General features: G+C 60.9%; 1 protein-coding gene across 1 annotated transcript in view; it reads left to right on the forward strand.

The window, feature by feature from the left end:
* RTN4R (reticulon 4 receptor) overlaps positions 1-4,935 on the forward strand; it is a 20,744-nt gene extending 15,809 nt beyond the window's left edge. Inside the window, exon 6 of the mRNA XM_007957967.1 lies at positions 3,536-4,935. Coding sequence (XP_007956158.1) covers positions 3,536-4,935 — 1,400 coding nt within the window. The remainder of the gene's footprint in view (positions 1-3,535) is intronic.
* The last annotated feature ends 7,178 nt before the right edge of the window (positions 4,936-12,113 follow it).

Below are 12,113 nucleotides of genomic sequence, written 5' to 3' on the forward strand. Positions count from 1 at the left end.
GGCCCCATGGGCACACCCAGGCCCTCTGCTGCCTGCCGGAAGCCACAGGTCCCCTTCTCCATCCCTGGGCTCTGGCCCTGTCCTGCGGCCTCATTGTCTGCTCAGTTTTCTCTCTCTAGAAACCCCCTGAGGCCCAGAGCACTGCCATTCCTAGCCTGTCTGGCTGCCGCTGGAGGGTCCCGGCTGCGATCTCCCAGACCCCTGTCCCACTGGCCACAGCACTCTGTCCCACTGGCCGGGGCCCGTGAGACCCACCTGGGGAGAGCCCCTCACCTGACTCAGCCCGACAGCCAGTGTGGCCTCTGTGGCCTCTGACCAGTGCCGTTGCCCTGAAGGAAGTGGAGCGGGCTGGGCCGCTGTGGAGTAGGGGTGGGGGGAGAGGGCTTCTAAGATGGGGGGCAGGGCTGTGGCCCCGGGCTGAGGAGCCAGCGCAGCTGCGTGGGGACCCCGGTTGGGGCAGGCTCAGGAGGAGGCCCCGGTGGCTAAGGGCCCGGCTGGCACAGGGCTGTGGCCGACGTGGAGGTGGTCTGCGAGCGTGCGGCACCTTTGATTTCTGGGAGCGCCGTTGTCTTGCGTGTTCTGGGGTTACCACTTCGGGTGAGTGTTCAGTGGGGGAGCTGGTGCGGATGGCTAGGGCTGGAGAGAGAGAGTGGGCAGGTGGGGCTGGTGGGAGGGCTCAGAGGTGGAGGCTGGACAGGCCTGGGTGGTCCGGGGCAGCTTTTCCAGGGCAAGGCAGGGGCCGAGAACTACGTTCTGGGGGCCCACAAGGCATGGTCCCAAGGGTACCTGGTGTGAATCTGAGCCACTACACAAAGTTGGGTTTGATTATTTCACAGGAAGATGTCCCTTGCCTGCTCTTCCGAGGGAGGTGTTGCCATGGAGACCAGTGGGCAGGGGGAGGAGGGGAGAGGGCTAGAGACAATTACTGCAGAGCAGGAGCCACTGCCCCCCACTCCGTAACCCCACTCTGCTGACTCGGGCCACGCGGAGGGACCAGACCACCGCCCCATGGCATGGTGGTTCGGCCTCTGAGCCTTGGTCTGGTCACTGAGAGCAGGTGTCATGGCCACAGGAGAGAAGAGGCCTCTCGACACATGGCCTTCTGGGGGCCTGGGCTGCAGAGGGCCTGGGGCCAGAGGCCAGAGTGGAGGGTCTGCTCAGTTCTAGCAGATTCTGTGAGCTGTGCCTCGAGCCTGGCCGAGCTCAAAGAGCACATCTTCAGGCAGGTAGCCCCCCAGACATGGTCCTACGAGTGACATGTCTGCATCGATGACGTGGCGTCAGGGTCACAGTGTGGGGTGGAGGCCCACAGTGTTGCCAGGTAGGTAGCTTGGTCTCTGATGACAAGGCCCATTTGGTGATGTGGTGCAGTGATGTGGCATGTTCATGATGTGGTATGACTGGTGGCTTGGTCCACCCTTCTCTTTGAGGTCCTAGGCCCAGTGTTGACTTGGAGGCCATGGCTCCCACCCCCCCAGGCCTGCCTGTGCCGAGCAGGTCCCGGGGATAGGAAGTACTGTTTACATAGCACAGTCGTCTCCCGTGACAGCAGGTGAGACACTGGTGGAGAGCTGGCATAATCCAGCCCGACTTTCCCGGACAGACATGAGTGAGGAGCGTAGGGAGAGGGTGTCAGCCGTTTAAATAGAACATCAGGCCAGGATGCACCTTCACCGCCTCCCACGCACACGGCCCGCCCAGGAAGGTGCGGTGGTTTATGCCGGCCGGCCTAGGTGGGCGCTCCAGGTTCTAGGGCTTTCTGGACCCCCATCCTAGGGCTCCATTCTCCCCGGTGTACAACAAACAGCCTCCAGCCCCAGCAGCTTGTGGAGGCAGAGAGGCCCCGGGCTGTAGGGGGCCAGGATAGACAGCGTCCCAGAGTCAGGGAGGATGTGAATGTGTAATGACATGGGTGCAGCCAGCCTGGTCCCCGCGTTTGCCAGGTTGGGGTGAGCATCTGTGCCAGCCCAGGCAGAAAGGAGCAGTGTGGCATTTTGAGCGGGGTGCAGGAAGGGATGGGACGGGCCCAGGGTCCTGTCCAAGTGGGCAGGCTGGCTGGGGTCCTCTCTTTTCCTCCTTGTTCCAGCCCTAGCACTTAGCCTGCCTCCGTCTGTAGAATCCTGCTCTTAGCTAGCTGCCAAGGAAGGTGTTAGCTGTCAGTGCAGGTGTTAGCTGATAAGTGTTAGCTGATAAGCCATAACCCTCCCAGGGGGATTCACATTTTAATAGACTCACTCCTGAAGGCAGAGAGAAACCTTCAGGGTTCAAGGGGGGAGGGTCTGATGGTGGAATGATAGGCAGTAAGTTCAGTGTTGGAGTCTGTGTCCTGCGGGTGAGACCAGGGCTGGACACAGTGACCCAGGAGGGCTCTCCGGCTCGGAAGGGGTCTTGATGAAACCCCACTGTGGGATAGGACTGAGGAAGAACTGTCAGTCACATACCCAGGGGTTGTCATTGAGCCTCAGGTACTAAAGGTGGCCTGGGGAGGCGCAGGTACAGACATTGTCACCACGGGCACCACTGCCCAACAGCCACCACTGCCCAGTGGCAGGGCACCAACTGGGCGGGAGGAATTGAGGGCAGTGGCAGAGGGCAGCTGTGTAGGGATTGGCTGGGAAGGAGTGAACTTGCTCCAGGAGGAAATCAAGCTGAGAATGAGGCCGAGGGGAGGAGGCTGCGGGAAGTGTTCCACCAAAGCAGGAAGCGCTTTACAGAAGGTGGCAAGGGGGAGGCGTGGATAGAGGGGGGACAGCCTGCCTGGGAAGCAGGCACGTGGGGCAGGTCTCACTCTCCCTCCCAGAGCCCTGTGGGGTCCCAGACACAGGAGCCTAGTCCACATGGGAGTGTTTCCTAAGCCCTGCGGGTGGGACAACCCAGCCCCTGCAGTAGCTCAGCTACAGGCTGGATGACAACTTCTCCAGGAATGGCAGCCGAATGGCCTCAACAGCTCGTGGGCCTGAGTGGGACATGGGCTCTGAGCCACAGCCCCTCTCTTCCTGCAGCCCAGGAGGGTCCTTGGGAGAGGCTGCCTCATCAGCCCTGCCTCCTCACAAGCCATGAGCTGAGCGTGGACGGCCGGCCTGGTCCCCACAGCACTCACCCTCTCCCAGCCTGGTCTGAGGGCTGGGGAGATGGGATAGACCAGGAACAGTGCAGGAACCAATGGGAGTGGCAGTCAGACCCAGGAACTCTGTGTTTGATGGAGTCCCAAGACTGAAGGCATGAGCCCTAGTCCCAGGAGGCCTGCAGCTGGCCCTGGAGGAGACGGATGGGCTGACTCTGGGCTTTGGTGGGTGATGTGGGGTGTGCAGGTGGGTTTCTCAGAGTGGGATGTGTGGGTCCCATGGTGTGCTAGGAGCAGCAGTTTCCACATTGTGTGTTGAGTAGAAAGCACAGCTCCGATTCCTAGCAGTGGCTGCTGTTTCTTGAACCCCACTCCATTCCCCCTGAGTCATGATCCCAGAGGCTAACATGGCCCCAGCATCCCTGGCTTTTCAGGGACCTGCCCCCCTAATCGCCTGTTTTCTGCCCACAGGGAGCCAGCTATTGGCATGGTTGCTGTGGCTGCAGGCGTGGCAGGTGGCGACGCCATGCCCAGGCGCCTGTGTGTGCTACAATGAGCCAAAGGTGACGACCAGCTGCCCGCAGCAGGGCCTGCAGGCCTTGCCCACTGACATCCCAGCCGCCAGCCAGCGCGTCTTCCTGCATGGGAACCGAATCGTGCACGTGCCGGCAGCTGGCTTCCACGCCTGCCGCAACCTCACCATCCTGTGGCTGCACTCCAACGCCCTGGCCCGCATTGACGCTGCCGCCTTCGCGGGCTTGACGCTCCTCGAGCAGCTGGATCTCAGTGACAACGCACAGCTGCGCTTTGTGGACCCTGCCACGTTCCGAGGCCTGAGCCGCCTGCACACGCTGCACCTGGACCGCTGCGGCCTGCAGGAGCTGGGCCCGGGCCTGTTCCACGGCCTGGTGGCCCTGCAGTACCTCTACTTACAGGACAACGGGCTGCAGGCACTGCCCGACGACGCCTTCCGCGACCTGGGCAACCTCACACACCTCTTCCTCCATGGCAACCGCATCCCCAGCGTGCCCGAGCGCGCCTTCCGGGGCCTGCACAGCCTGGACCGCCTCCTGCTGCACCAGAACCGCGTGGCCCGCGTGCACCCGCACGCCTTCCGTGACCTTGGCCGCCTCATGACACTCTATCTGTTCGCCAACAATCTCTCAGCGCTGCCTGCCGAGGCCCTGGCGCCCCTGCGTGCCCTGCAGTACCTGAGGCTCAACGACAACCCCTGGGTGTGTGACTGCCGGGCGCGCCCACTCTGGGCCTGGCTTCAGCAGTTCCGAGGCTCCTCGTCCGAGCTCCTCTGCAGCCTGCCCCCGCGTCTGGCCAGCCGTGACCTCAAACGTCTGGCTGCCGCTGACCTGGAGGGCTGTGCCGTGGCCACCAGGCCCTCCCGTCCCATCCGGACCGGCGGGCCCACCGACGAGGAGCTGCCAGGCCTACCGAAGTGCTGCCAGCCAGACGCGGTGGACAAAGCCTCAGTGCTGGGGCCCGGGAGCCCGGCGTCGGCAGGCAACGCACTCAAGGGGCGCGCGCCTCCTGGCGACAGCCCCCCAGGCAACGGCTCCAGTCCGCGGCACAGCAATGACTCCCCTTTTGGGACTCTGCCCAGCTCAGCCGAGCCCCCACTTCCCGGGCTGCAGCCTGAGGGCTCCGAGCTTCCAGGACCTCCCCCAACAGGCCCGCGCCGGAGGCCAGGCTGTTCTCGAAAGAACCGAACCCGCAGCCATTGCCGTATGGGCCAGGCAGGCGGTGGGGGTGGTGGGGGTGGTGACACGGAGGGCTCGGGCGCCCTGCCCGGCCTCGCCTGCAGCCTCGCCCCCCTGGGCCTGGTGCTAGCACTGTGGACAGTGATCGGGCCCTGCTGACCAGCCCCTAGAACACAAGGCCTTTCTCTGCAACCAGGTGTGTGTACATACGGGCTCCCTCCATGTGCCAGCCGGGGCCGGGTGCTTTTGCCAGCCCAGCATCAGCACCAAGCAGCCCGTGGGCAGGGCAGGCCCTCCCTGATGGACGCCTCCCTGCCCGCCCGCCCGCCCGCCTCCCATCTCCACCCCATCATGTTTACAGGGTGCGGCAGCGTTTGTTCCAGAACGCCGCCTCCCACCCAGATCGCAGAACATAGAGATATGCATTTTATTTTACTTGTGTAAAAATATCGGACGACGTGGAATAAAGAGCTCCTTTCTTAAGTTGTGGCCTCTCGGGCTGGGAGTTGTTATGGGCACAGAGAGGGCTGTCTAAGCCCTCCGTGTGCCCCTACGGGGTTTTCACAGCTGCACCTCGGGGCTGGGGGTGAGGCTGACGACACCTCTCCCTCCTCGAACCAGCTGACCCACATGTGCTTCACACCACCCCCCGCCACATCCACACCCTCTTCCACCAGGCCCTCACCCCAGACACAGCCTACATGGGTCTGTACACACGAGTGCACACACAGCACGTGCACACAGCTCACACACATGCACGTGGACATGAAACGAGTGCACGCAGGGACACAGACTCCACTGCACAAGGACATGCACACATGGTTTTTTTTTTTTTTTTCAGGTCCTGGGCTGTGAGGACTGAGAAACAAAAGGGAAGGCACCATGTGGCTGCTGGAGGCGCCCCAACAGGGCAGGGCCTGGGGGAGGGGAGCAGAGCGGGAGACAAACAGAGTGGGGGGGAGCGGAGCTGGTAGAGCCAGATGGCCAGGGGGGTGGCAGGGGCTCCTGGAGCTGCAGGGAGGAGGAAGGGGAGCAAGGGGAGGGACAGTTTAGCTCCCAAGGCCCCCAACCCCTCCCCAAGCCCTCTGTGTCCCTGCTCCAGGTGGGGGACTCAGACCGCAGCCACTGGGGCCCACCAGGCTGCGTTGCACGGGAAGAGGTGCTTCAGAGCGCTCACTCAGCCTGTGGGCGTCCGTCCCAAGGGTGCCTGGGCAGGGCTGGCCCCACCCCTACTCAAGGCCCTGCATGTGTACCACCTCTTCTTTTGATCTCCTCATGCCGTTTCCCAAAGAGCAGTGGGCCAGGTGCAAGGTGGACACTGACAAGTCTGAGCCAACCCGTTTGGCTTTGCCCAAAGGACCTCAGGCAGGGTAACTCAGCCAGTCCCTACACAGCAGGGGGCACTGCTTGCCCAAGCCCCTCTGGGCCCCGGGGGACCCCATGGCTCCTCTGCCCCTCCCTGTCCCAGGCAACCCCAGCTCTGTGGAGGCTCTGGTATCTGGGTCTTTGCAGTCTCTGCCATGTGCCTGCAGGCCCGTGAGCAGCTCTCCTTGGAGCCCCCGGCCCCTGAGGCTGCACAGCCAGCCCGGGAGTCAGCGAGCCTGTGACTGGACGTTGTGGAGGTGCAGGGAGCACGAACAGGCTTTCTCTGCCCAGGCTTCTCCCAAGCAGCCCTCACCATGTCCAAGAACTCAGCCAAACAACTAGATTTGGGACAGCAGGCAGAGGTCTGAGCTGAGATGGCGGGGGGTGGTTTGTTCCTGAATACCATGGCACCCCCCAGGCTTGCACTGCCCGCCTGGCACCCAGGAGGTGAATCAGCACTGAGACATCGCAGACACCTATTTGCATGTGCTAGCTGCCTCAGCTGCACGACTCCTCCCAGGGCAGGGTACACACTGCCTCTGGGAGCTGTCCCCCCAGAGGGGCACTGTCACCACCAGTCCTGGGGGTGGGGACCTGGGCGCCGAGAAGGGGCCTTGGACAGCACAAGCGGAATAGGGAGTGCTTGGCAAGGTTGCCTGAGGCATGCTATGACCTGCCCTCGTTGGGTCCTACCCCTGGACCGCACACACACTCCTGGCACACCCCGGCTCTTTTCCCTCAGGGCTGCACACCCCACTGACTGCTCCATGCCTTCCCCCACAAAGAAGAACCAAGCCACTCATGGGGAGAGGACAGGCGTTCAAGCCTCTTCTGACGGCCCAGCTGAGGAGAGGGATCGAGGCAGAGTGGCTGGAGGCTGAGTTGGCAGCAACACACGGGTGGGGTGGCACAGTAGCACGGCTCAGGTGTCTGCCCTGAGCAGCCAGTGAGGGGCGCTGGTCCTGGAAGTGGGGACGCCAGGAGGAGCGCCCGTCTGTTGTCAAGGCCCGAGAGATAGCTAGGCGGGGGCGTCACGTGGGCTGTGCTGGCTGAGTTCCGGAGGGTCTAGGCTGGAGGACACATTTGGGAGTCGTGAGCATTGGGTGATATTTACAGCCCAGGAAGAGATGAGCTCACCCTGAAGACGGCTGGGGAAGGGATGGGAGGGAGCCCTCCTGCTGGGCAGCTGGGCTGAAGGAGAGCCTGGCCGGTGCCCTGGGCTCAACTCCCACCTGCTCCCATGCCGGCCCCTCACTGGCTCCGCCTACCCACCCCTGACCCAGCTTTTTCCTAAGGCTGGGAACTGAACAACGTAGGGGTGAGTGTTCAGCCTCAGTACCCTGAACCCTGAAGCCTTCGAGGAAGCTAAGTAAAGCTGAGTGAAGCGTGTCGAGCGCATGAAGCCCTTGGATGCTGGCTGCCGGCTCAGAACCCATCACGGCTCACAGGCTGTTCCGGGCCCCAGCTAGGGCAGCGCTGCCTCTCAGGGACAGATGGATGGATGCAGGAGCAAGTGGCCCTCTCCAAGGCGCCTGTCTTGGGGGAGATTCCGAGAGTCACTTCTCAGCCATGACTCCAACCCCTGGGGCCCCTGGGAGGGCAGATGAGGCACAAGTGCCCAGACACTCCGCAGGGCTGGGGACCTCCCTGGGATGTCCGTTAGGCTCCTGCTCTTGTTTTTCTGGCTGTCTGGAGCTTTGCACGGTAATTGAAAGAATTATTTTTTAATCCTTAAAATTAGTTCTGAAATAATAGAAAAAGCACACTTTTCAGCAGCTGATGGTAGAGTAATTTCCAGTGAGACTGCGAACATGCCGGAAACATGTTTAGAGGGAAGTAAGTGTTTGTTCGCTGTAGGAGCCTGGCCCCAGAGGCCAGCCACAGCAGCCTGGGGTGAAGGCCCCTCCTCACCTCCACTCTCAGCCACCTGGGGCAGGGTGCGGTGGCCTGGCCAGAGTAGCCCTGTCTGTGCCTGTGCCCCGAGCAGCACGTGGCCCGTTACAGTGCCATCTCGAGCATGTGCCCCCAGGAAGGCACTTCGGATGCCCCAGTGTGCAGGCAAGGAAACCGAGGCCCAGAGGCTTGAAGCCATGTATCCGAGGCAGCTTGGACGACAGAGGCACTCACTCTGATAACCTTGGCCAGTATGGCTTGGCCACCAAGGGTTATGGGCTTTGCTCCCCAGCTCCCCACACAGCCTCTGCCTTCTGCCCTCAATGTGGGGAGTGCCTAGGTGCCGTCTCTGCCCCTGGCGGGGTGGGGCCGCCTCAAGTTGCTGCCCCTGTGATATTGCGGTGAAAGGCCAGCCTCGAGGTATACGCGTCGCACGTGCACCTGGTCCTCTGGTGTCTGGCCGCGGGCCTCAGTTTCTTGCTGACAGCCTTGAGTCCTGGCTCACGTTTCCTCCATGGGGATTTGCCACATTCCCTGGTATGGCACACTCCCGGTGCTTCTCAGCAACCTGACCTGTCCCCCAGCCATGGCACTAACCTCTTGGTCTAGGAGGCAGACCCTGGTCTTGGCACCACTGAAGAGGCCAAGCCTGGCCTGGTTGCCAGACTAGTCTAGGGCTGGGAGTCCCTGGCCTGTTCCTTGGGGAAGTGGGGGCTCTGCACACGGCACACTTCTTTAGGCACCTTTCACGGAGGAGGTCGTCCCTGGGCATTTCGGGTGCCTTTCTCTACTCTAGGCTGCAATGATTAAGACCCTACAAAGGGGCAGGAGACCCTGCCAGTATACTCCCCACAGGGCTGGGTTTCACCCTCTGGTCCAGATGGTACCCAGGCTAATTCCCGACTGGCCAATCAGGTGCTGACAGCCAGTGTGTGGAACACTTGGCACCCCATCTACCGCCGTCTCCCCTACTAATCCCCACCCCAGCTCCAAGCCCACAGAACACCGTGGGTCCTCTTCCTAACCCTCTCCACTTCATTTCAACACTTGGCTCCTATGTGATCCCTCCTCCAGAAAGCCCTCCCTGATTCTCACCAGGCTGATTCCCACCCAGTGGCAGGTCATGGAGCTGATCAGAACCAATTCCCACAGTGTGCCCACACCCAGCATGGCCACAGGTGGGGGAGGGTGGGAATCTGGTCTTGGGCCCCTGGTCTGGGACAGGTCACCATACCTCCCTGGCCCACAATGTCTTCTCTGTCATGAGGAATAAGTAAACCTTTATCAAAGGACCCTCACGGTCATGGGGGAGACCTTAGCTGACCATAAGCTCTCTGCACATGCTGTATCGGGGACATGTTTTTCTCTACTCACCCTTCCACCATGGCTGGGTGTGGACAGGGGCCTGACAGGGCCTGCACCAATGGAACCAGACCATCCACTCAGTGGACTCGTGAGTTCTCCAGCCAGGTGGTAGGGGTGGTGGGGAAGTGGGGGGAGACCCACTCATGACGATACTCAGTCAATTCACCATGCATTTATCAGGTACCCACCATGTGCCAGGAGCTCTGGTGGCATAGTGTCTAAGGCGTTTGACTGCTAATCAGAAGCCTGGCAGTTCAAACCCACTAGGCACACCTCAGAAAGAAGGTTGGGCAATCTACTTCCATAGAGATACTGCCTTGGAAACCCAGGGAGGGGTCACTATGAATCAGATCCAACTCAACGGCAGTGAGTTTGGTTTGGTTTTGTACCACATGCCAGGTAAGGGGCTCTGGTGGCACAGTGCCTAAGGCATTTGACTACTAACCCACCAGCCACTCAGCGTAAAGAAGATGGGGCAATCTACTTCAGTAAAGATTTGCTGCTTCAGAAATACAATGGGGGTCACTATGAGTTGGAATTGACTTGATGGCAGTGAGTTCGGTTTTTTATGCGCCAGGTAAAACCGTCAGGCCTCCTTCCTGGGGGCACTCCGGGTGCCAGCCTCACCCCCCAGGCCTCTTGAACGAGATGAGCATCTGGGACTCGGTCTGCTGCAGGCCCCTAGAGGTGTGGGGAAGCACAGAGATGGGGGGGGAGGAGTGGCCCACTGTCCCTGCACACGCGAGTCCAGGCCTCCTGGACGGGCCTGTTGTGGTGCCACACGTGAGCAGGGGAGACCTCATCCCCAGACACCCTGCTGAATTGCTGGTCCCATCCCAGAGCCTGCTGCAGGGCCTGGGAGCCTCGCTGAGCTCCAGCCCACGGCTGCTGGTGAGCCCCCCAGGGAGGGCTAATTAAAACCCCACCACTGACCTTCCGGCCGCCGACAAACACCGGGGAGAAGGAGGTATCCAATTTGTCTTCACAAAAGGCTGTGCGGAGATTTATGGGTAATACAGGAACATCCATCTCGGGTGGGCACAGGTGCTGAATTCACGATGCCCCCCAAGGAGGGATGTGGGGCTTGCAGGGAGACACGCCCCAAAGGAAGGAGAAAATAAATGCAAACAATTAGGGAATCCTGAAGGCCGTGCATGGTGAGGGAAGCCGGGGGCCCTGGGGACACCGAGCCAGTGACCTCGAGGGGGCAGCTGATGGGCAGTGGACACAGACAGCCTGATGCTATGCAGTTGTTACTGTAAAATGATGGAGCGTAGCGAGGAACGGAGCAGGAGCAGCACTTCAAGGGGCCAGAGGCTTCTGGGAGCCTGTGGCAGTCATGAGGCAGGGGGAGCCAAGGGTCTCAAGGCCTCTATGGGCTCAGGGCTCAGCCAAGGACCACGTGGGCTCCTGAGAACCACTTCACCACCTGGCCATCCCTGCTTGAGGTCTCTTCGATGGCCGGCAGAGCAATGAGGAGGTTGCAGCCAGAAGTGCCCCCTTGGGGACCCTCTCCATAGTCAGAGACCCCTCCCCATCTCCCCTCAGACGTCACTCACTCTTTCCCTGGCCTCCATCCTCCCCGTCCGCCTGTCCTGCATCCATTATTCACTACTAAACAAACCTGCTTCGGCTTTTCCTCTCAATAGGACCCACCCCACCCCCACCAGCCAGATCCTGGGAAGGAAACTATGATTTAACTGCCCCCCTGGGTCGTTGTCAAGGAGCTCTGGGAGCACAGTGCCTAAGGCATTTGCTTGCTAACCAGAAGGTTGGCGGCTCAAACCCACCATCTGCTCCTTGGAAGGAAGATGGAGCAATCTACTTCCATAAAGATTTACTGCCTCGGAAGCCCAATGGGGGTTGCTATGAGCGGGAACTTGATGGCAGTGAGTTTGGTTTTTGGATCGTTGTCATCCAGGACACCCCCAACTTTGGTCACAGCCCCAGACCTAAAGAGAGGAGATCTCAGGACAAATCAGCCACCAACGCAAGCCGGAAGGACAGCCGTGTGTTTCCTGGTTTCTACAGTGCCCAGGGAAGCCTGCTGTGGGCCCAGACAGACTTCCCTCTCGTGGCCTCTCTTCCCTCTCCTGTGAGTTGGGGTCTTGTCCCACCTCACGGGGAACATCAGTGGAGGCCTGCCATGTAAAACCTGCGACAGCTTGGGGAGCACACATGAGAGGTGGCCCTGGACCCCCAGCAACACTGGGCAGGTCACCCCGTTGGCACTCAGAGCAACGCTGTGTTAACAGCCCCCTTATATGGATGTAGCTCCTGGGAGCAGGTGGAGCTCCCCACAGGCAGGCCAGCGAGCAGTAGGGGCCTTCACACTCCTCCTGCAGCCCCACCCCACCCCATAGCTGCTCCCAGAGTCCTCCTCTGACCGACTGAGAGAGGCCCTGTCTGACTAGAGCCTGCAGATCAAGCTAAGGCCGAGGACAGTGCCAGGTATGGGATTCCCAGTGACCAGAGTTGTGACCACTGAAGGTGTGTTTCTCATACTGGTCCTCTGACCCCAACATTGTCCCCAGTGTCAAATGCCCACCATTCAGGGCCCAGGAATCTGCATTCAAAAATGCCCCCAGGACTCCTACCAACCTCCGCTGAGGACACATGACATCTTTCCCGCCTTCCCTTGCTGCAGGTACAATCATCCATGCCCTGAGCAAGGCTGTCCTGGGTGCCATGTTGTGGGTGGAGTTAACTCAGGT

This window comes from Orycteropus afer, unplaced genomic scaffold, assembly GCF_000298275.1.
Source record: "Orycteropus afer afer isolate SDZICR_OR568_19922 unplaced genomic scaffold, OryAfe1.0 scaffold00829, whole genome shotgun sequence".
Lineage (NCBI taxonomy): Eukaryota > Metazoa > Chordata > Mammalia > Tubulidentata > Orycteropodidae > Orycteropus > Orycteropus afer.